Below are 21,476 nucleotides of genomic sequence, written 5' to 3' on the forward strand. Positions count from 1 at the left end.
TTGCTAATGGTTGAACGTGTCAGAGGAGAGGAGGAGAAAAGTGGGTAATTCCTAAGGCTTGGGCTTGTACAGCCAGGTGGTAGTGGCGGTCACTGAGATAGGAGCGCTACAAGAGGAATGATGCAGACGCTGGGCACTCAGTTGAGTCTCAGATGCCCATTAGCACACAAGCAGAGATGCCCAGGGCAAGGGCAAGGGTGGAGTTGTACAGATAGTATTTAAATATAAGAAGCCTGCTGAGCCAGCATCGAATGGAGAGGTGAAAGAGAGGCCTGAGGAGAGAGCCCTGGGGCCCTCCAGCATTAGAAGGCCCAGCAGGGGGGTCAGAGCTGGCACAGGAAGACCAGAGAGTGGGGACTAGGAGGAAAATGAGGAGCAGGTGACATCTTCAAAGATGAGGGGAATTTTCAATAAAGATGCCACTTGGAGCTCAAGTGAGACACACACTGGGTGTGAGAACTGTGACTGGCCAAGGGACCTTGCCAAGAGCAGGGCTGAGGGGAGGGAGGGCATGAGCCCGCTGGGAGCAGGTGATGAGGATGGGTGGTCCAGTAGTAGAGGGCAAGAGAGAAGACATGTTACCGGGGAAAGGAACAGAGACCCAGTGGCGCTAAGAAGGAACAGCCAGTGTCTCGGGAGCATCTTAAAGGTGACGCGAAGCAAACGTCCCTGCTGGTAAAGGAAGACTCCGGAGAGAGGCGGACACTGACATTTATTGAAGGCTTCCTTAGGTTAGGAGCTTTACTCCCGTACAGTGTTTTATGATCAGGCAATTGAGGTTAAATAACTGGCCCAAGGTCATGCAGCCAGGGGTGGCAGCACTGGGAGGCCCATCGCATTGTGCTGACTCTGCATGCCTCACCACCCCGTGGCACAGGCACCCAATGCCCTGCACCTGACCGCCGGGACCTGTCTCCGTCTTGGCCCTCGTGCCCCTGTCGAGTCAGAAGGCTACTCTCATGCTAAGGGTCCAGGAGTTTGCTGGCTTTCCTGCTCCAGGGCTGTAAGCAGGGCCACCTCCCCAGACCCCAGCCGGAATATCCATGCAGCACAGGACAGAAGCGCTCCCAGGCTGGAGTGGGCAGAGGCAAGCGGCAGGAGCCCCCCACCCGGAGAGATAGGAGGGGCAGAGGGACAAATTTGGGGGATTCAGCAGGTATTTTGTGTGTAACAGCTAGAGCAAGAGGGTGGGGGTTGGGCTGCTGACCCCAACCAGCTGGGGCCTGTGGCCCCAACAGTCATCTCCTGGCCCTGTTCAGTCTGCCAAGCAGCCAGTCAGAGCCCCGTCTCCCGGCTGCCAGCATTGAGGCTGAGGCTGTGCGGGCGGGCACTGCGCTCCAGCCGCCGCGCCGACAGGAGGCGCCTCAGGGAGGAGCCTGAGCTCAGATCCCCACAGCTGCGAAGGTGCAGACTCTCTCGGCCCGGCCGGCCCCACGGGGTCCGGGGTACCTGGAGGCAGAATAGGACAAGGCGGGTCCATTTGGCTCAACCAGGCATTCTAGCTTTGCCTCCTGCCTTGGCTCCCCAGACTCTTACCTGCTTGTGTCCACGGGTTCCAATCCCATTGGGGTCTGGGGCCTTCCTAGACATCTGGAGGAAGCGAGTGACCAGGCCCCGGCCTGGCCAGCTGCCCTTCAGGTCCCCTAGGGAGTGGGCAGGTGCAGGGCCTGATGGTAGGGGAACCTTCTGGAAGGTGGGCACAGGGCGCCGCTTCTCGGCTGAGCGGGCGCGGAGCAGCTTAGGGGAAGGGCAGTGGGCTAGGCGGAAGAGGCAGGCCTCGGAGCAGAGCCCTGCAGGAGTGGAGCGTGTCAGTGGGTGGACCGTGGGGGATAGAGAGGGCTGGGTGGGATCCTGCACCTCCCACCTCGGCACCACCAGCCACATGCCTGACCTGTATCTGCAGAGGAAACGGAAGCAGCTTCTTCCTCAAGCACTTTGGTATAAAGGTCCCTGAAGCCAGCTGCAGTGTAGGGCGGGGGGGGAGGAGAGAAACAGGGTCTGAGGGGGTGGGGAGGGTGCTCTGTGGACTTGCTTGCCCATCACCCTCTGAGAACTCCTGTCCAGGCGCTTAGCTTAACCCCATAGCCTCAGCCCAGGGGACATCATCTCTGCCCCGCCCACCATGACCAAACTGCTATAATGACCCCCCTAGATCCTGGCGGTCAGCGCCATCACACACCAGTGGGAAGCCCTGTCACTTCCCTTAGCTCTTCTCTCAGTGACACAATCGGGCTGTGGGGCAGGCAGGATTAGTCTTATCTTTCTCTTACAGGTGAGAAAATGAGACTTGGTGAGAGAGATTCCATGACTACTTGCCCAAGCTGGGGGCTGTGGAATTCCCAGTTCTAAAACACAAACCCTCCTTTTTTAGCTACTAAGTTATGCATACTGGGCCCCTCAGGAGGGCGGCGACAGGACTGAACCCTCCTTGGGGCCCGGTGTCCCAAGCACCAGGGGGCACCCCCCCTTCTTCCTACTGGGGGAGTGGGGCAGGCTCACCAGTGTCGCTGGAGGTGGTGATGCCAGGGTCGCTGTGGGACCGAGGCAGCAGTAGTGGTGTGGGGGGAGCCGGATGAGGAGGCCGGTGCCCCGGGGGGGTGAGGGAACCTGAGCTATCGCTAAAGCGTCGAGCGGGGGCTCGGGAGGGGGCGGCTGCTGCTGCTGGCCGGCTGCCTCCCCGGGGGACCCGGCGCCTCAGCTCGGGGAAGCAGGGTCCCACCCAGGGCGGCCAGCCCTCCAGCCGGTGGCAGCTTCGAGCAGCTGTGGGGGGACCCAGTGGGGGTGGGGGAGCCTCGGGGGCAGAGCAAGAGTAGGAGCGGGCAGCCCGAGGAGGCCGCCGGGGCAAGGGGCTGTCCTCCTCAAAGGGGCCCCGAAGGCCACAGTCCAGGCTGAGGCAGTAGCCCGCGCGGCTGCGCTGGATGGAGCGGAAGAGCACATAGTCGACGGAGCGCACAGAGCCCTGTAGTTCCAGCAGGCATGAATCCTCAGACGGGCTGGAGCCCCCCGGGAGGTCACCGATGGCGGACAGCACCAGAGACCCGCTGTCCATGGACACTGTGGGTGGCAGGAGGCTCTGGGTAGCCCTGGGACCCAGGCCTGCCTCTCAGCCTGCGCTTTGGCTCAGGGGTGAATGATAAATCTGGGGTTCCAAGAAGCTACAGCCTAGACCAGGGCCCTCTCTAAACCACCAAACTCAGCCTGCGTCCCCCTTCCCCTCCCCCCCAACCCAGCTACACCCTCCCAGGCAGCCCTCCACTGTCACGGTCACTGTTGCTGGACTCACCATCGACAATGGAAGCCACGCGCTCACAGATGCAGGGGCCATCGTGCAGCTGAGGGTCAAAGAGGGTGGCCTGAGGAAGACACAGCGTCTGGGGTCCAGCCCCACCCAGGGACATGGTCCAGCCCCACCCAGGGACATGCTCCAGCCCCAGGCGTCGGCACCCGAGACTGCAGCCCACTTTGTACATGGCACCTTCCTGATTTGGGCTTCAGTCTCCACGTGCCCAAAATAGAAATGACAGCTCCTACAACCCTGACCTGCCCCCCAACGGGCTCCAAGGAAGATCAGTGTCGACAGCAGCGAGTTGGTGCAATAAAGACCGTGAGTCTACTGTGACCTACGTCCAGGGCCTGCAACCTACTCAGCCTTCCAGGCTCCACCCGGCTGCCCAGCCCTGCTCTCACCTGGCTGTCTCCTCGGAGGCCCATGACAGCCTCATAAGAAGGAGGGCAATCGGTCGGGTACAAGGGCACAGGACTGTCCATGGAGCCATTGTAGGTGATGCTGACGGATGAGGGGGAGTGTCAATGCCTGGATCCAACCCCGACTCCACCAGAACCCTCCGCGGCAGCCCCCACTCCAGCCCCAGCCCCTCCGGAGGCTTCCCCAGCAGGGCCTGCCGGGCCTCACCTCTGGGCATCTGTTTCTGAGCTGCAGGTGTACTCGGGGGGATAGTAGGGTGGTGGGGGCACGGGCGGTACAAATTCCTCCAAGTCCAGCATGGTGTGTAGAAGAGGGGCCGGCGGTGAGGAAGCACAGCCCAGCGGCCCCAGGGCACCTGAGATGGAGCGGTCGGGGGCCAGCTGCTGGAGGGCAAGCCGGTCAGCAAAAGGTGACTTCCGGGGATATGACCAGCTCTCCCTTACCTCTCCCTTCTTTATGACTCCTGAACCCCATCACCACCAAGAAGCTGCCCCACACTGTCCCCTCTCTCGCCCAGAACTAGGTCTTCCTCTAACCCAGCCTCCACATGGGCCTCGAGCTCTGGCCTCTCCCATTCAGAAACTCCTCCCGGGGGCTCTGCCCCATCCGGAATCTCACCTGTTCTCACGGGATTCATCCCTATGAAGCGTCCATCATTGCCCCCTCCCCGCCTCCCTTCTCTAGGATCTTCTAGACCTGGCTCATCCTTACTCTCTAAAGACCCTGCGCTCAGACGGGCGTCACCTGCTTCACTCACTCTCTGCCGTCCCCCTCTTCACCATGCCCTGGGCCCCCTAGACATCCCTCCCTCCAGCAGGCATGCCAGGGCAGCTCAGAGACCCGTGCTGCAGCCACCAGCCCCCTCTGGCCCAAGCAGATGCTTCTCCCTGAGGCAGTCCTTGGCTCTACACCCCACCCCCCCTCACCGTGTGCACCAGGTCCAGGGAGAAGATTTGGATACAGCAGACGATAGCGGAGAGGGCACAGAGTACAGCGGCACAGACGGTCAGCCCACAGACACTAAAGAGCAAGTTCTTGAGGAGGGAAGAGAAAGGAGCAGGGTGAGCAGAGGGGAGAGGTGGAGCCCTTGGACCCAGGGGCACAGGGCTAAGGGCTGTGACTGGGGAGGCTGAAAGTTGGGGGGGGGGTTGGGATGCATGCTCACCTTGAGGGCCCCTCGAGCTTCATCACAGGTGGAGTTCAGGGCAACTTTCAGTTCCTGCCCCGAATCTGGACAGGGCCGGGGGAGTGGAACAGAGGGGCAGCACACACAGACCTTGCCTTCCTGATCGGGAGCCAGGGTCAGGACGGAGCCAGGGGTCCGGCTTGCCGCCTCCGACCCACCCGCTCTTCCTAGCAATCTCTCCTTAAAGCTCACCATAGAGCAGTCTCGGAAGTCTCGGGCCAGCTGGGCATTCTTACAGGAGAGCACCGAGCCAGCCATGCTGAGCATGACACAGAGCACGGAGAGCAGGGAGAAGAAGGAGATCTGGGAAGAGGGCACAGTCTGAGGGCGGGGACCCCACAGCACCTCCACCACCACTACCACCAGACCACCGCCTTCACCAACTGGAGCGGCAGCCCGTTCCTTCAGGGCATTAATGGACCCGGGACCCTAGGCACCTACCACTAGAGTAAATGGCCGCTTCCAAGACACGATGCCAACCACTCCGGAGAACGCCAGCTGGGGATAGAGGGTCACAGGCTCAGAATGGCAGGGAAGCACCTGAGTGAACCCCTCACCAGGGTGCACCCAGCCTTGTAAGGAGGGAGGGGACCAGGAGAGGGAGGAGAGTCCAGGAGTGGACTTGGAGCCGGTGTGGAGGGTTGGGGACTTAAGTGCATCCCCCACCCAACTGTGCACCCAACTCACCGAGAACCCAGCCCAAGATGGGCAGGACCTCTTGATGCTCTCGGTGGTGGTAACGGAGGAGGCCACCATGCTGAAGGTGACCACCAAGATGCCCAGAAGCACCTGGGCCAGCCCCAGCGTGAGCAGGGCCTGCAGCCAGGGTCGGTGGAGGCGGAGGTGGGTAAGGCCCCGGGTGCTGGGCCGGCTGGTCAGCGAGCGGCTGGAGTCACTAGGGGAGGTCATCATGCCGACCGCCCGGCTGCTTGTGCCTCGCTCGGCCCGCCCTGGCGCTTGGGAGCATCTCAGAGGCGCCCAAGGCCCCGTCCTTCCTCCTCTCCACCCGCCTCGCTCTAGAGCCCACCCCCTGGCTGGGTCCCCTGGGACATGGCCCCGGGACGCCAGCTGCGGGGGACCCCAAGGGAGGGGCGTCACGGAGGGGCCTCGGGGTGCTCCCTCCCCACCACGGGCACCGGGCGGGCACCGTGCCCAGGGTGGCGGTGAGGACACGGGGGCACCAGTTCATCGCATCTCCCTAGAGAGGAGGGGCGCGAGAAGGGGCGGACTGGGAGTGAGGGGTGGGGCGGTGGTAGGGAGCCCGGGAAGGGTGGGGAGGAGAAAGGCTAGAAGGATGGCGAAGGACTCTGGAGAAGAGGGGAGGGGTCAGAGAAGGGTGACTCTAGGTGCGGCCGGTGTGCCTCGCCTGGGGTGTCTAGTGGGATCCGGGCCGCCTGGTGGGGAGAGGCCACGGTGCTGCGCCGATGCCGCCCCGCTCCCCATCCGCCCGTCCGGCTCCCCTCCCCACCTAGCTCAAGCTGCTGCAGGTCCCGGGCTGAAGGCGGGGGATGGGGCTAGGAGAGGGGGGAGGGCGTGGCTACAAGGACCTGCGGTGCACCCCGGGAGTTGTAGTCTGGGGTGGAGATCCCCGTACAAGGGGAAGGGCAGAGGCGGGGCAAACCTGCTTTATCTACCAGTAATAGGGGCTCCTTCAGCTCTGGATTACCCGCGCTCCCCCGGGCTCCAGGCTCCACCCCCTTTTCGCCACACCCACTTGAGCCCCACCCAGCGTCGCAGGCCCTAGGGCTCAAGGCCTTTCCAACAGAGGCAGAGGTAGAGGGTCTTCCCAGGTCTTTAAGGGTGGGCGGCAGGCTTGGCAGTGGCTCTACACCCACCTTAAGGCTTCCCTTCCTCCCCTAGGGCCAGCCCGCTGTCCCTCAGGCCTGGGCCTGACTTTTCAGGCGTTCATATGCCACTTCTACTCCGGCCCCCTCTGCGTTCTCTCCTTCCTATGGGCCCCAATTCCCAATACAGTCATCCAACAGGGTCTTAATTCCAGTTCCACTTCCTTTTTATTTAAATAACCGAAGCAACAGCCTTGGCACAGCAGAAGGAAGCTTGGGTCAGTCGTGGTGGTGTGGGAGGGGCAGCGGTGTGGCCTGATGGGGGATTGGGAGCCAGCAATGGGATTGACTCCCTGGGGCTGAGGCTCTGGTGGGGATTGACAAGCAGTGATGCCTCTCCAAGTCCCAGACACCCCAAGGATGGGTGCTATGTTAGCTCCCCCAAGTGGCAGGGCCAGGGATCCCAGTCAGGGATCATGGGGCCCGGAAGGCATTTTCTGCAGCGCCAGCGGCTGCGTTGGCAGCTGCTGTCCGGACCGCGGGGTTGGAAAAGACACCTGCCGCGAACTCTTGCTGGGCCTTCTGAAAGCTGGCACCTGTGCGGCGATACAGGGAGTGGATCTGCAGCGAGCGGAGGGCAGAGATGTGACAGCAGGTTGGCCACCCACCCAAGATGGCCACCACCCAACCACCAGCCTGCTCTACTAGCTTCTTCTGGGCTCAACACTCATCCACAGAGAACCTCCCCACCCCCCCCACACGCCCGGCCTCCAGAGGTCCATTATCTGGGAATTCACCCATCAGCCTGGCCCTTTTCTGTTCCCCAACCCCCAGGGACCATGAGCTCACCCGCTTTAGCATCACGATCCCCAGCACGGCGATGGCGGTGAAGAGCAGGGCAACCAGCAGCATGAGCACAGCCACAGCCTTGTTGATCTTTAGCACCACCAGAGCCGAGAGCCAGCCGCTGCAAGTAGGGGAAGGCCAGGGGCAGTGAAGCGGGGCCACGCCTAGCTGGGTTTCTGTCCTTCCAGATTCTCCACGACTGCCCCACACGGGCCCCATCTCCCCCCAGCAGTCACCGCCAGGCAGAATCCACCTGTCAATCTGGCAGCACTCCACACATGAACACCCCAAGACATCTTCTCTCCTTGCAGCTTGTTCCCAAGCTTCCAGACCATTAGGAACTAGCTCCCCAGGATCTTCAGGGCCCCCCTAGTCTGCAGGACTGCCCCTCCCCTCCTCCAGGAAGCCCTCAAGGGTCAGAGGGTTGACCACTTCTAGGCTGTCTCTCCTCCATCCATGCCTTGGGACGGCTGGCTGGGCTCTCAACCCTGGAGCTATGACCTGTTTCTCCCATTAAACAAGAATGTCCCAAGGTTGAAGAGCAGTCTTCCTGATTCTGAGCAACTACTCCAATGCTCTGCATGCTGGGTCAAAAGGCGTGTGGGGAGGGCGGTGGAGGGGGATGGCAGCCTCACAGACCTGAAGCCCCAACCCCGAATGCCAATGGCCTGGAGCACAAAGAGCACATCCTGGACGAAGAAGATGAAGAAGAAAATGAAGAAGTTGAATGAACTGTCGCTCCTGCAGGGACAAAAGAATAGGGTTGGTGGAAGAATCAGCGTTGGCAGAGTGGGGCAAAGCCCATCCCAGGTCCCTGGCCCGGTCACCCCAACTGGTCCCGGCCCCCCTTACCGGAAAGCCTTGTACATTGGGCGGTACCAGCAGACAAAGGAACAAGGAGTGAAGAGGAGGACCCAGATGATGGAAAGCCCAAAGTCCGAGCCACTGGTCTCCACACAGAAACTGGCCAGGCAGGCGAGGAAGTTCAGAAGCAGAGCTACGGTGCTGCCTGAGGGGCCAATGGGAGGGCGGGGTGATGGGGCCTGTGGATGGCGCAGGACTGCTTCCCAGACACACCCATCCGACCCTCCCCAGAGAAAGGCAAGGAGGGCAGCTCTGCCTTCTTGGCATCTTCAAACCAACGGGGAACACAGGACAAGCCAATCTAAGTCACAGGTGATCGCATTTAAGGGACTGAGACTATGCTGGGGCACCAGGGGCATGCGTCCCCACACTCACACATCCAGAGGTAGTACATGGTGGAAACCGTCTTCTGAAACTCCTGAGGGATCTCCATGGAGATGTCCTGGAAGAAGCAGGGCTGCACTGGGCAGAAGGATGGCAGTGGGGGCCAATTGTTCTGCCGAGCTGTAAGACACAGGGAGCAGAACTTCAGAAGTCAGACAGGGGCTCGCTCCTCCTGGGCTCCCTCATCAACTTCTAATTCAGGATCCAAGGCAGTCAGAGGCTGTGTGTGTGCGTGTATGTAATAAAAGCAATGATGTGTGAACATGTAAAGGCTCACATTGCCACTCATTCTGGAGAAGCAGAGGCCGGGCTTCAGGACAGGCACCCCCCCCCCCCCCCGGGAACTCTACAGAGCAGCCAGCCCTACCTGGCCTGATAGGACTGCTTTCAGTTGCTTGAGGACAATGCTTGTTTTTTTTTTTGGGGGGGGAGGTATTCTTGAAGTCCTTTGCATATGTGGCCTTGTTTAACCTTCACAATAGTCTCTAAATCTAAAGCCTAACAGGTATACATGTTGATTTCACTTTAGATACTGTGGTTAATAAGGGACAATCAAAATTCAAACTCGGCAGTCTGGCTCCAGAGGCCAGGCTCTGAAGTTCATGTTTCCAAATAGCCAGCCCGCCTCCTGGCGCGTTTCAGTGGATGTCCCTGACCGCAGGCTCACTTACTCGCTGAGCCCCCCAAGGCGGCAGCATGCTGCAGCTCCCGCTCCCTCCGGTCCAGCTCCTCGGCCTTGCGGTTGAGCTCCTCCTGCTTCTTAAGCAGCTCGGCGGTGGCTGCGGCTGCGGCAGCAGAGGCCTGGCCGGACACGCAGCGGGAGGGGGCCGTGAGTCTAGTCTCAGGAGGGGCCCTCTCCCCAGGTCCGCCCAGGGTCCCTCTATACCTGAGTGTTGTAAGAGCCGTAGTTCTTAGGTTCTGTGGGACTGAGCTTTCTCGAAGGCTGTGAAGGGGGTGCTGAGGGTGGAGGCAACGGGGCAGGGGCAGAAGGCTCATAGGCTGCTGATGGCTGTTGGGTTCGAAAAAGACCAGAAGCTACCATCTACCTGAATGCCGAGAGGCCATGAACTCACTAGCCAAGCCAGCAGCCCCTCGCCCAGCAGTCAGAGTGAGTTCTTTCTGGCAAGGGGTACATGCTGGAGAAGTCGCCGGTGACTGATAGCAGCCCCATGCCCCAACCTCCAATTCCTCAGCAAGGCTTCAAGGTCCTCAGGACAATGTCAACCCTGAATGCCACCCCCCCCCCAGTCTTTACCCTTCTCGACTACTAACAAACAGCCCTCCTCCATCCTCAGAGCATGTGAAAGGTACCCCTAACCACAGTGTGGGTGGAGGTCTTCCCAGACAGACTGGGCCAGATTCCACCTCCTCCCAGGATGGGCTCAACCCTGATTTGTTGGCGGCTCTGGAACAATGGCCAAATCGTGGCACACAGCCTCTCTCAGGGGTCCAGAGCACAATGCCAGCCTTTCTCACTGGCAGTTGGAAGGGGATTTACGGACACACCCCTCTCCTTCCTTGCCTCCTCGGAAACTCACCTCCCGGGTCTCAAAAGGGTTGTAGACATCAAGCGTGGCATACTGCGGGCTGGGCCGGTGCTGGATCACAGCTGGGTCCTGAGGGCAGAGTTCTGGGGCTCACTCAGCTGGCACCTGGTGCCTCGTGAGGGGAAATTCCCAGGGAATGCTCTCACATGCTTGTGGCTCCAAGAACTGCATTCTAAGCGCCACACAGTTGTCCAAACCCTAGCCCCACGCCCTTCACCCCGCAGTGTTCACTTTGCACGAGCTGGGCCCGCCCCCTAAGGTGTTCACGAGTCTGGAGACTCCCTCACCCGCACGTGGTGGCCCTCGCGGGATCAAGTGCCATTAATGCAAAACAAGTTTGCCTGACCCTCCAGAACCCGGGGAGTTTTGACCCAACTGCCCCACGGAGGTCGGCGCAATTCACCTGGAAGGGATTATCGAGCTCGCTGGGCTCGGCGAACGGGTTCCCGCCGTCCCTGCTCTGAGCCATGTCTGCAAGCGCGGGCCCGGCCGCCCCCAGCCCTCCACGCCCCTGCCGCGGCAGTGGTTCTCGGGGCCTCCTCTCCGGCCTCCCTGCTTCCTGTGCACCGATTGGCCGCCCAGACCGGAAGGATCACAAGGATCCCCGCTGCAGCAGCTGACTACGCTTGCGCCTGCGGAAAGACGGAAGTATCCCACGTGACACCACAGACCGGGTCCCAGGCGAAGTACCGCCTCCTCCACGTGACTGCCCCCTACTTAGAACTACACTTCCCAGCAAGCTTCTGACGTCGCGTGGCCTCGGCGACCACCCCGAGGTGGACGATGGGAGAATTCTGAAAGATCCTGGCATACCCCCCCTGAGCCTGGTTCTGCCAGACTTTCACCTGGGTCCTAGGGGCAGCCTAATGGTTAAATAGTAGGAGACTTTTCCCAACTGTCACTACTCTTGATGGCAGGCATCCTCCTAACCCCACGGGTGCTAGCCCACCCACCACCATCTCCGGCAGCTGGTGACCACTGTAGGGGCCTCGGGAGGGTAAGGTGACTTTCACACCCAACTCCGAGAGGTTGCCAGTCTTCTCAGCCCTCCAACCCCATCAGCCCCAAGCCTCAAACTCCAGGGTGGGGTCAGATGGAGCACGCCATTTTATTTCACAAAGACTGTACAAAATTCCTTATAAAACACAGGGTAGATGCCACCTGGTTACCTCATTCTGCCCCCAGCCAACTCCAGGAGAAGGAGCGGGTGAGGGCGGGAGAGTGTGGGGTAGAATGGCATTATGTACAAGGCAGAGCCTGAATTCATAGGTACAAGTTCTGTCATATTTACACTATTCCACATATTCACAGATGTGTAGGGAGCCAGGAGGAAGGAGTGGGCTCCGGTTCCACTCATGTATAAAAAAGCACCAGTGTCCTGGACTGGACACCCCCTGCTCTAAAAGACGCAGGGGGGCCCAGGGCCTGATCGTCACCGACTGATATCCCGACTGGAGTCCCACAACTTGGCGCTGGGTGGCTCGGCCCGAAGCCGGGTGAAGAAAGGGTGTTGAAGGGCTTCCCCCAAGGTTAGCCGCTTGGCAGGTTCATATTCTAGCATGCTTTCAATCAGATCGAAGAGCTGGTGGTGGTCCTCTGCCTCTGAGGTCAGATACCGCTGGTGGTGGAGGGCGGGAGAGAGGTGAGGCAGAGTGTCTAAGAAACCCTACCTTCTTCCAGGCTCTCACTTTTTTTTTTTTTTTTTGTATTTTTTTTTCTTTGTTGTTTGGGCTCTCACTTTCAATCTTGGAGAGCCAAGCCTCTGCTGGGAACCAGCTGGAGTGCTGCCTGACCGTGACCGTGTAGCATGAGCAGTGCTTCGGGCATAAGCTCAAGCTGCCGTATTACTAACACAGGTACGCCTACAGACTCTTGAGAGCTCCACTTGGATATCCTTGTCAGCTTCACGGGTCTTCTAGCTCCTCATTAAGGGGTGAGCTCTTCCCAAGAAGTTTAGTCTTCTAATGCAGAGGGCATTACTTTGAGCTCTGCTTGGCTCAAGACAGACGTGGCTGCCTCCTTCCCCTCCACAAAAATCACTGCCCTCAGCTCTCCTCTGTTGACCAGAGATGGCTTCCTTTCCTAACCCTCTGCACGGGGCACACCCCCCAAGCAGGAAGTGACCTCTGGGTGGTGGGCGTGCTGCTCACCTGCAGTGGTTGGCAGTTTTCGCGCACATAGCGCCCAGCTGATGTGTTTTCCTCCCAGTCCAGTCGTCCCCGGTAAAAATACTTCTGCTTCCTAGAGGGGAAGGGGAGGTTGAGGAACCAGGAGGTTCCTCTTGTTATGAGATAATTCTTTTATTCCCCCATCTGAGAGTAGCTGGGGGAGAGGGGAGGCATCAAAGAAAAAAAGAAAATGATGTGAAACAGACCAATTCTGTAGAGAGAAAAGGGGAAAGGTCACATCCCTCCCACTCAAGGTTCACCTGGTCTTCCGGATCATCCGGGAAGGGATAGGACCCAAGATCCTCTCCATCATGGCCAGATGTTCTCTGTTGTCATGAGTCTGGGGAACAGAGACCAGCACAGAGGATGAGAAGGCAGGAAATGCGAGACGGGCGTGAGGGCGCCAACAGCACGGAGGTGCTCAGCAGACTAGAAAGCAGTTGGGAAAAGAGCAAGGGCCGACCGACCCTATGAGACACCCCCACTGACCTGGAAGAGAGTGAAGCCGACGTAGTACTCGAAGATGATACAGCCTATGCTCCACACATCACAAGGCTGCGACCAGCCCAACTCTGGGAGGGAGGGAGAGGGACAGAGGAAAAGGTGGTATGAGGTCAGTGGGCCCCCCATCCCCACACCACATCTCCTCATGCACTTGGGCAGCCTTGCCCTCCCTTACCAAGGATGACCTCTGGTGCGCGGTAGTGGCGAGTGGAGACGATGGTGCTGTGGTGCTCGTGGTCAAAGGTGGCACTGCCGAAGTCTACCACCCGCACGGCCGTGCTCTTCACGCTGCGCTCGTCCCGCTTCTAGAAGCAGAGGGGGACGCGTCGTCTCAGACCAACACCCCCACCGTTCTCTAAAGTGCTCCTGAGTCCGGACAGCCAATGTGGCTTTCTGCCTGCCCCCGAAGGTCCCCTTGCCAAGTTGAGCCGTGCCCCCTCACTACCCGGGCTGACCGCACGGAAGAAAGGACTACTGCGGAGCAGTGCAGTGGCCGGTCTGTATGGACCTGAAAACCACACCAAGTGGTCAGCGTACACTTTTTCTAAAAACATGGTCACAGAGGAATCGAGGGAAGCCGCTTTCTGAGCCCTCCACTCCCCGCATCTTCAGTTGGTCAAGGACAGCTGCTTGCTACCTTACAGAAATGTATGCCTGAGAGAAGGGGGTCGAAACCAAGAAAGCTCAGTGTTGGGAAATTAACTGACCACCTCCCCCATCCCCACACACACCCCCGGGTCCTCTTCCTACCAGCTCCAGCCCTCTCCCATTGCTTTCAGCCCGCTCTAGGACTCGGCTGTACTTGGCCTCTCTGGCACACTGCTTTTGCTCACCAGAGCCAGTCAGGGCGGAAATGAGGGGGAGAGAAGTGAAAACGAGAACGGACAGGGCTAACGGCACAGCTGCCAGCCCCCACTGGCCCGGGCAGCCCCTATCCACTTACCTTCTCCAGGTTATAGGTGAGCTCGTAGTCCGAGTTCACGAACAGGATGTTTTCAGGTTTGAGGTCCGTGTGTGTCAGCTTGTTATCATGCAGGACTGCAGGGGAGAAAGCCCGGTCAGGGTCGGCCCAGGGGGCCAGGGGATGCTAACTAGCACCTGCCATGTGGGCCCAGCCCTGGTCACCTGGCGAGGGGACAGGTCCAACAGGCCTGGGGCTACTCTCTGCGCAGCCTGAGAGCCAGGTTCAATGCCTGGTCTGAGCAGCCCTACTCTTACTGAGACCCAGGCTATTCCCACGGGTCTAAGACACCGAGTGGGCTGAGGGTCCTATTCTGGCATTGACTTGGGCACCTGTACAGTCGGTAAGCTCACGCCTATGGGCCTGCATTGTTGTGAAGCATCCAGAGGAACTGTGTGCTAGTCTGCATTCTGTAACCAGTCCCCGGGCTCAACTCTGCCCCGACCCCATGTGCTCTGCTGGGAACCAGAGAGCACCTCACTGCTGAAACAGGCCAACCTCCAGCCTCAGTGGAGGGTTGTGTCTTTGTTTCCTGCCTGACAACACTTTGCCAAGGAAGGGGAAAATGAGGACATTACGGGCTTCGCTTTCAAAGGTTCTCTCTTCAAGCTCCTGCTGGGTTCATTGGGGACATCAGTCAAGAAGTTGAGCCAGAAAAGGTGATGTCAGGGTGACCATGAATTAATGAACTGCAGATAATCGAGAGTTGACTGTCGAGGGACTTCACCAGTGCACCGAGATGGCAGAGGTCCAGTGGAGGGAGGGGCTGCCCCAGAGTCCACCTCGGCCTATCCCACTCACACTTGACGGCCTGGCACAGCTGGAAGGCCATGTGTCGCACTTGGTGGATGGGGTAGGGCAGGTAGTTGTTGTCCTTGAGGAAATCGAAGGTGCTAAGGCCCAGGAGTTCAAAGGAGATACACATGTGGCCGTGGTAGTCAAACCAGTCAAACATCTGGACACAGAGGCTGGGAATAGAGACGGGGGAAGGAGGATAAAGCCCACCACCCCTTGGTACAAAGGACCACACAGCTGGGGAGTCTCCCTACAGCAGTGCTGGTTACACCGTTCACCACAGGGAAGCGATGGCCTGACTCATGAACAGAGCTAACACGGCAGGCTGTAAAGCACTCTGTTACATTGTAAAAAGTCAGGCAACATCAAAGTAACAGTAACTAAAAAACCCACTTGATTAGCTTAAGAGCTGTTGAGTGGCACTCTGCGGCCAGTGTGCACCCTGGCTGTGGAACTGTCAATGCCAGCCGTGAGCCTCTAGCCCCGTTCTTGAGGTTTCCGCTCATCGGCTACCACCAGGGCCAGGCTGAGACCAATTCCCCCCCTTCTTGACTTGTAATCTTCTGTCCCACACTCAGGCGGGAGCAGAACTACTACCACGTCAATGTCTGTAGCCTCAGCTGAATACGCCAGGGACAAAAATGTATTCATTTAAAATCAAACGAGTCACACCCAGGAGCCCTTGCAGCAGAGTGGTCGCTTGTTAGGCTGCTAACCAGAGTCAGCAGTTCGAAACCACCAGCCATTCTGCAGGAGAAAGACAGGGTTTTCTGCTCCAGTAAAGAGTTACAGTCTTAAAAAAAAAAACCAGAAAGTTACAGCCTCAGAATTCACAGGGGTAGTTCTAGCCTGTCCTGTAGGGTTGCTATGAAGTGGCATCGCCCAGATGGCAGGGAGCTGTTGACATGCAGGGTCGGGATTGCCCTGGAGACCAGGGGAAGGGTTAGAGACGTCTCAGGCCCTGATGGTGCACTACTGGCGAGGGATGAGCAAACAGCAGTGGGATGACAAGGTCTAGGACAAGGGTCCTCAAATCTTTTAAACACGGGGCCAGTTCACTGTCCCTCAGACCCATTGGAGGGCCGGACTATAGTTTGAACAAATTCCTATGCACACTGCACATATCTTATTTTGAAGTACAAAACAGGGCAAAAACACCCAGCGGGCCACATAAATGTCCTCAGTGGGCCGCATGTGGCCTGCAGCCGTCGTTTGAGGAAGCCTGGTCTAGGACTTCCTTGCCGGCCTGCTCAGGCTTGGGGGTCTCTCCTGGGGCAGCTGGGGCTCTCTGACTCCCCTTATTCTCTTGAGCTGCTTACTTCGAGTTGTCAGGATCCTTCTCATTGATTTTCTCCAGCACATTGATTTCAAGGCGAGCTGCCTCCTTGTACTTCTCCACGTTCTTAATGATCTTCAGGGCCACTCGTGCCCCGCCCCTGGGGGTTGGCAGGAGAGGCTTTTGCTGGGTTCTCTAGAACACCCCTGATGGGACAGACTCTCCTGTCAGCTCACACCCTCCCTCTAAATGGAGCTGCTGGACAGCCCCTCCTCCTGACACCTAGAGTCGGCTTGGGGCCAGGAGGGGCTGGTAGTTACCTGCGATGGTCCACACACTGTACAACTCTGCCGAAGGTGCCTTCTCCTAAGGTGCTTATGATTTCGTCTGCAATGACAGAGCAGGGTTGGGGAGAGGGAGGGAGGGAGAGAAGGCGGGGGATGAGCTGAATTGGAAGCAAAACAGAGCACAGCAACCTGGGGTGGAGATGAAGGAAGGGGAACAGATACAGATGGTCACAGGGGCAGCAAACCCCTGGGTGAGCCCCACCACCTTTAACCCAGGGGCCATGAGAGTGGGGAGTGGACAGCAGAGGCCAAGTCTCAACAGCAACTCAAACCACCCAGATAACAACACCACTGAGAAGGCGAAAGAGGCCAGGACTTGGGTTGGCTGGGGACGTTAGGATGGCTATGGGACCATTACAGGCTATAGGATTGTTACGATTTGGCTTGTACATCGCTCTTGTAGCCAGTCCCCGACGTGGTAGATGAGGTGGCCCTCAGCGTCGTCCTCTACACTCTTGGCTCTCCGGCTGCTGTGCTGCTGTCGGGGGGCGGGGGGGTTCGGAGCAGGGGCCGGAGGGAGGCGGGGTGGGTGGTGGAGGGGTCACAGGTCACAGACGCCCAGCCAGGGGGACAGACGATGATGGGGGACAGTGGAAGGGAACACGTCAGATGCAGTAAGGCGGATGGGGCGAGAGAGAGAGAGCGGCGCACGATCCCAGGTCCCCAAACCCACATCAGGGACAGGGAGAGGCATGGGCGGAGCAAAGAAGTGGTGTCGTTGCTGGTGTCACCCACAGCCCCATGCTCTACCCAATGCCCTTTCAAGAACAGACGGCCCTAGTCCCCACCCAAGCCTGCCTGGCAAGGGGCCCCCAAAGTCCAGGGCTGGGGTAGAAAGGCCCCCAAGGTCCCCAAGAGTGGAGGCCTTTGGGCTGGAGGAGCTCCTCCGGGACACAGTACAAAGCCCAGCATGCAGGGAGGGCAGTGGGCACAGACCATCTGTGCCCACACATCAAAGCCACTCGCCTGCCGAGCATGCCGGCAGGGCCGGTGCCCACCTCCACGTGCATCCCCCAGGGCTCAGCTGGGAGTGAGAACTCGGATCACTTACCAGGCTCCGAGAGGGCCTGAGCGGAGAGGGCAGAAAGGTAAAGCAGGCACTCACCGAAGACGAGTGGCTGAAGGTCCGGCTGCGTCGCCTCCGCCGCCTGTGCTTCCTGCGGCTGCTGCGCTGGCTGCGGTAGCTGCTGTCCTCCCGCTGGTACTCGCAGGAGTGTCGGTAGTCTGTGTCGTAGTAGGCCTCGCCCCGGTCCCGGCTGTAGTCATTGCGCCTGTAGCTGCCACAGTACCTCCGGTCATACGCTCTTCGGTCTGACGAACGGTCGTCATAGCTGCTATTGGGTCACAAAGAGAATGCTTGTTATGCATGGCCATTAGGCCCCATCGTGTGATGAGATCGTCCTCCTTTCGAGAAAAAGTGTCCCCGACACTCGTTCAGCTATGAGGATCAAGACCAGAGGGGGTGACTAAACAAAGGTGGACACCCGAATCTGTGTGTCACCAAGACCTCAGAAAAGGGGGGCTCCTCCTGTCCTTCAGTGAGACACGAGAACGAGCACAAGGCCACTTCTTTCCCAAGCCCTCTCTGGTTGAAACTCAGCTTTGCTCCACGCCATGCCCGTGTGCTACTAGGAGGATTCGAACCACCTAAATGCCTTGCCCTTTAGAGCCTATCTCAGACCCCCATGCCTTCCCGTGCGTTGTCCTCCAGCCCCGGCCTCAGTTCCACTTGTCCCCCAGAGGCGCTCAGGTGTCACTTTCTCTGGGAAGTTCCCCAATGACAGAGACTGGTTGGCGCCGCCTCCACCTGTCCATAAGCACGCACACGCACTTCCCTGTGAGAACCTTCCTCGAGGAGCGTGTGGTTGTGGTGTCAGGGACAGTTTACGGAGCACACTCCTTTCCCAGTCCACTCGCTTTCCCCATTCCGTTTGGCATCGGTTGCCATCCGGCAGCGTGCCACACTCTTCCCTCTTCCTCCCTGTGTTCCTCCTTCCCACCCACCTCCCCATCCCACCTGCCCCCTCCAACCCCTGCTGCTGGCTTGTCCCAGGGGCCCGCTCCTCCCTGGTGCTCCTTTTCCCACCATACAGTTTGGCTGAAAGGTACTCTCTGGACTGGGATCAGTTCCAGGCCTGAAGAGTGTCTAGGGGCCACAGACTCCCAGGTAACACTTCGGCGTAAATGGCCTTTCTCATTACCCACCCCGAACATCATCTTCACGCATCAGCTGAGCACAGTGCCCTCAGCATGCAGCCAGCGTCATCAACAGCAAGGGACCCGAGGTTGAGTTCACCTCCTGCCATCTCACCTCCGAGAACGGACATGGTAGCTGTCTTCTCGCCGCCGCCGCCTTGTCCGGTCACTGCTACTAGACCAGGAGCGGCTTCTTCGTCGTTTATGCTTCCGGCTGCGATAGTGTTCATGGTAACTCCCCCGGCTGCCTCGCTCTGAGGAGTGGTATCTTCGGGGATGTGGCATCTGGGCGAGAAAGAAAAAAAGAAATCGTGAGGGAAGGTTTGAGTTCCCAGAGGCTCCCTCCAAGGACCCCTAAGTCAGTGGTTCTCAACCTTCCTCATGCCGCGACCCTTTCATCCAGTCCTCATGGTGTGGTGACCCCAACCCTAAAATCATTTTCGTTGCTACTTCATCACTGTGATTTTGCAACTATTATGAATAGGGCGACCCCTGTGAAAGGGTCATTCGACCCCCAAAGGGTTCTCGGCCCCCAGGTTGAGAACTGCTGATGTAGGAAGTTATCCCTGCCCTAGTAATTCCTCGAAGGAGCCCTGATGGCATTATGGGTCAAGCATTTGGGCTGCTAACCCCAAGGTGGATGGTTCAAACCTACTGGCAGCTCAGCGGGAGGAAGATGAAGCCAACTGCTCTGGAAAACTATTTCCGGTCTCAGAAACATGAAGGAGCAGCCCTCTGCTGTCCTTTTAGTGTTGCTATGGGTCAGATCCAGGTCCCTGGCAGTGGGCTTGGTATATGTGGTTCTGGGACCCATTGCTTGACCTTGCTTTTCCCCAAACCAGGCTCCAAGAAGACCCTCAAGCCTGGGTCATGGTTCCATTACGGATGTGTCACATGTGGCTGAGCCCCAAGCTCGATCAGTGCCACACTGAGGTGCACGTCTCAGAAGATAACACTTAGTCCTTACATAGGCCACCTCCACAAATGGACCGTGAATGTCCTGAGTGAGGAATCCATGATAACAGGAATATATCAGGTGTAGGGCAAAGTCCAGCAATCTGGGCCTGGCCCTTTGACCTCTCTGGACCAAGTCCCTTGAGAGGTTTTAATAGATAGCAGGCCCCAGACTATAGTCCACTTCCTATGTGGCCCTGCCTCTTGAGCAAAAGAGTCGAGAACAACTCGTTTTTAATTAATGTCAGCACACTAGGCTAAGAGCTGGCAGCTTGTAAGTTACTGGGGGATGGAATGGCCCGGTCTTCAATCCCTTTTTTCCTTCAGGAAACATCAGAGAAACTACCAGTCCCATTCCAGGTGAAGGAAGAAGGAGGGCAGAAGGAAATGGGAGGGTCCAAGGACAGTCGTGTGTGTGTGTGTGTGTGTGTGTGTGTTTGTGTGTGTGTGTGGTATGGGGGTTACGGGACTGGTGGGAAGACGTGGAAACTCCTAACGGCGCCAACAGGACTTGCATTCTGAGCCACTTCTTCCCAACTTCTCAAACTGCAGAGGGCTGCACTTGACTCATTCCTGTCCTACCAGGGCTGGAGGAAAACACTGAGCCTAAGTGCCACCGGGCCACCTACAACATCCTGCCACCAAAGTAGCCCACAAGCCTTTTCTCCAGAGCCATCTCCCACCTAGGGCTTTCTGTATGTTTTCCCCTTTCTCATTCAACAAATCCATTAGCAAGCGCTATCCTCCAAGTGCCAATCCATGTTGTCGGAATTGCTGGGCCCTCTTAGCTCCGTCCGAGTTCGCTATTCTCATCTCTCGAACTTCTAGCTCTACTCCATCGTCCCCACTACTCCGGCCCCTCCCAAGTTCCCTGCAGGCTTTACTGACTGTATCGGGGAACCGACCTGCTCCCACCTCACGCCCCAACTCCCCACCTCTGCAGGTCTCAACCCTCCTCCCCTCTCCCCATCTTCGCCCCGTGCCGTGCCCCCCGTCTGATCCGGTCCTCGCTAGCCGCGCAGGGCGCGCCCCCGCGCTCGCCATCTTTCTGCACGGCCCCGCGGCCCACCAGCCCGCGCGCTCACCGTTCTGGCGGCGAGGCCCGTGCGCTTGTCCCACAGGAAGTCCGTGATGGCGGCGGCACTGCGGCCGGAGTCCCGGCACCCCCGCGGCGACGAAGTGCGGCTCCACCCGCCCAACCCGGGACCTAGGACCTCCCGCCCCGTTCCCAGGCTCCACTCCAGTCCCGCCCGCCCCGGCTCCGCTCCCGCCCCCAAGATCCGCCGGGCGCCGCTCGCAACGCCCCCGCCCGGGGCCCGATCCCAGCTCCGTCCGGCTCAGGCCTCTCCGCTCCGCCGCCGCCGCCGCCGCCGCCGCCGTGAGCGAGCACGTACACACGTACACACATACGCACGCACGTCCTGCGTCGCTTCCCAGCGACCCTTGAGTCCCGCCCCCAGGACCGCGCGCGCGCCGCCGCGTGCACACGTAGCCTGCGGAGAGGTGCTGGGGGCGGGGAAGGCCCCGGGAGACGCGCTTGGGTACCTGCCAGGCTGCTCGAGTGCGCCTCTGGCCGTCAGCCCTTCACCTTCTCCAGTCGCCACGCCGCGTTCCGTAGTTAGGTCTGCAGATGTCCAAGAAAGGGGGTCGCCACTCCGCAAACCTGACTCTCGTGAGGCTTGGCGGTGAAGTCTCTGTCCCTAAGACAGGTTACCCACACGGCCCTCAAAAAGAAGGGCTTTGATCTTTTGTCCTGAGCAACAAAATGCACATGTGGTACTGAGGGACATGGACAGAGAGGAGACAGAGCCCACAGGTGGAGCGACGGAAAGAGGCTGGCAGCCGGAAGCCTTGGGAGGGCATGTGTCTGGAAGGTGATCCCAGCAGCCTGGGACAATCTAAAACAGGGGTGCTCACCCCTTTTCAGCATGCGAGCTACTTAGAAAATTATCAAATCA

General features: G+C 59.0%; 3 protein-coding genes across 13 annotated transcripts; all 3 read right to left on the bottom strand.

Moving 5' to 3' along the window:
- Positions 1-694: 694 nt before the first annotated feature.
- Positions 695-6,405, bottom strand: ENTREP3 (endosomal transmembrane epsin interactor 3). Of its 5 annotated transcripts, none has more exons than XM_075562705.1 (12): positions 5,580-6,405; positions 5,334-5,390; positions 5,085-5,195; positions 4,872-4,991; positions 4,633-4,740; positions 3,914-4,086; positions 3,688-3,787; positions 3,284-3,353; positions 2,500-3,054; positions 1,892-1,960; positions 1,537-1,790; positions 695-1,449 (listed from the first exon to the last, which is right to left on the bottom strand). In XM_075562705.1, exons 1-12 carry the CDS (start codon positions 5,802-5,804, stop codon positions 1,276-1,278), a joined length of 2,016 nt encoding a protein of 671 aa, XP_075418820.1. In that variant the 5' UTR covers positions 5,805-6,405; the 3' UTR covers positions 695-1,275. The 5 variants fall into 5 exon arrangements, with proteins under 5 accessions (XP_075418820.1, XP_075418818.1, XP_075418815.1 ...); XM_075562703.1 differs by having other exon boundaries at positions 3,914-4,089; XM_075562700.1 differs by having other exon boundaries at positions 4,872-5,195.
- Positions 6,406-6,885: 480 nt separating this feature from the next.
- On the bottom strand, positions 6,886-10,926 carry SCAMP3 (secretory carrier membrane protein 3). Of its 2 annotated transcripts, none has more exons than XM_075562729.1 (9): positions 10,721-10,926; positions 10,309-10,386; positions 9,657-9,779; positions 9,442-9,571; positions 8,762-8,890; positions 8,375-8,531; positions 8,162-8,263; positions 7,526-7,643; positions 6,886-7,272 (listed from the first exon to the last, which is right to left on the bottom strand). In XM_075562729.1, exons 1-9 carry the CDS (start codon positions 10,784-10,786, stop codon positions 7,144-7,146), a joined length of 1,032 nt encoding a protein of 343 aa, XP_075418844.1. In that variant the 5' UTR covers positions 10,787-10,926; the 3' UTR covers positions 6,886-7,143. The 2 variants fall into 2 exon arrangements, with proteins under 2 accessions (XP_075418844.1, XP_075418835.1); XM_075562720.1 differs by having other exon boundaries at positions 6,886-7,297; positions 10,721-10,924.
- Positions 10,927-11,021: 95 nt separating this feature from the next.
- CLK2 (CDC like kinase 2) lies at positions 11,022-20,762 on the bottom strand. 6 transcript variants are annotated; one of them, XM_075562712.1, is made up of 13 exons: positions 20,604-20,762; positions 18,680-18,849; positions 17,474-17,699; positions 16,759-16,843; positions 16,342-16,408; positions 16,065-16,181; positions 14,752-14,918; positions 13,933-14,027; positions 13,165-13,294; positions 12,975-13,057; positions 12,746-12,825; positions 12,468-12,558; positions 11,022-11,935 (listed from the first exon to the last, which is right to left on the bottom strand). In XM_075562712.1, exons 2-13 carry the CDS (start codon positions 18,847-18,849, stop codon positions 11,750-11,752), a joined length of 1,497 nt encoding a protein of 498 aa, XP_075418827.1. In that variant the 5' UTR covers positions 20,604-20,762; the 3' UTR covers positions 11,022-11,749. The 6 variants fall into 6 exon arrangements, with proteins under 6 accessions (XP_075418827.1, XP_075418825.1, XP_075418824.1 ...); XM_075562710.1 differs by having other exon boundaries at positions 16,759-16,846; XM_075562709.1 differs by having other exon boundaries at positions 17,474-17,702.
- Positions 20,763-21,476: the final 714 nt, after the last annotated feature.

This window comes from Tenrec ecaudatus, chromosome 1 (assembly GCF_050624435.1).
Source record: "Tenrec ecaudatus isolate mTenEca1 chromosome 1, mTenEca1.hap1, whole genome shotgun sequence".
Taxonomy (NCBI): Eukaryota; Metazoa; Chordata; class Mammalia; order Afrosoricida; family Tenrecidae; genus Tenrec; species Tenrec ecaudatus.

Coding starts and splice junctions, on each gene's coding strand:
- ENTREP3 (XM_075562697.1), bottom strand. CDS start 5,804: ATGATGACCTCCCCTAGTGACTCCAGCCGCTCGCTGACCAGCCGGCCC. Junction 4,090..4,632: donor CCCTGGACCTGGTGCACACG/GTGAGGGGGGGT, acceptor CTTGCCCTCCAG/CAGCTGGCCCCCGACCGCTC. Junction 1,961..2,499: donor CACCACCTCCAGCGACACTG/GTGAGCCTGCCC, acceptor CCTACACTGCAG/CTGGCTTCAGGGACCTTTAT.
- SCAMP3 (XM_075562720.1), bottom strand. CDS start 10,786: ATGGCTCAGAGCAGGGACGGCGGGAACCCGTTCGCCGAGCCCAGCGAG. Junction 8,891..9,441: donor CGCCTTGGGGGGCTCAGCGA/GTAAGTGAGCCT, acceptor TGTGTCTTACAG/CTCGGCAGAACAATTGGCCC. Junction 7,644..8,161: donor ATTCGGGGTTGGGGCTTCAG/GTCTGTGAGGCT, acceptor CCCTACTTGCAG/CGGCTGGCTCTCGGCTCTGG.
- CLK2 (XM_075562707.1), bottom strand. CDS start 18,849: ATGCCACATCCCCGAAGATACCACTCCTCAGAGCGAGGCAGCCGGGGG. Junction 13,295..13,932: donor TCACCTATAACCTGGAGAAG/GTAAGTGGATAG, acceptor CTCTGCTTCTAG/AAGCGGGACGAGCGCAGCGT. Junction 11,936..12,467: donor AAAACTGCCAACCACTGCAG/GTGAGCAGCACG, acceptor CTCCACCACCAG/CGGTATCTGACCTCAGAGGC.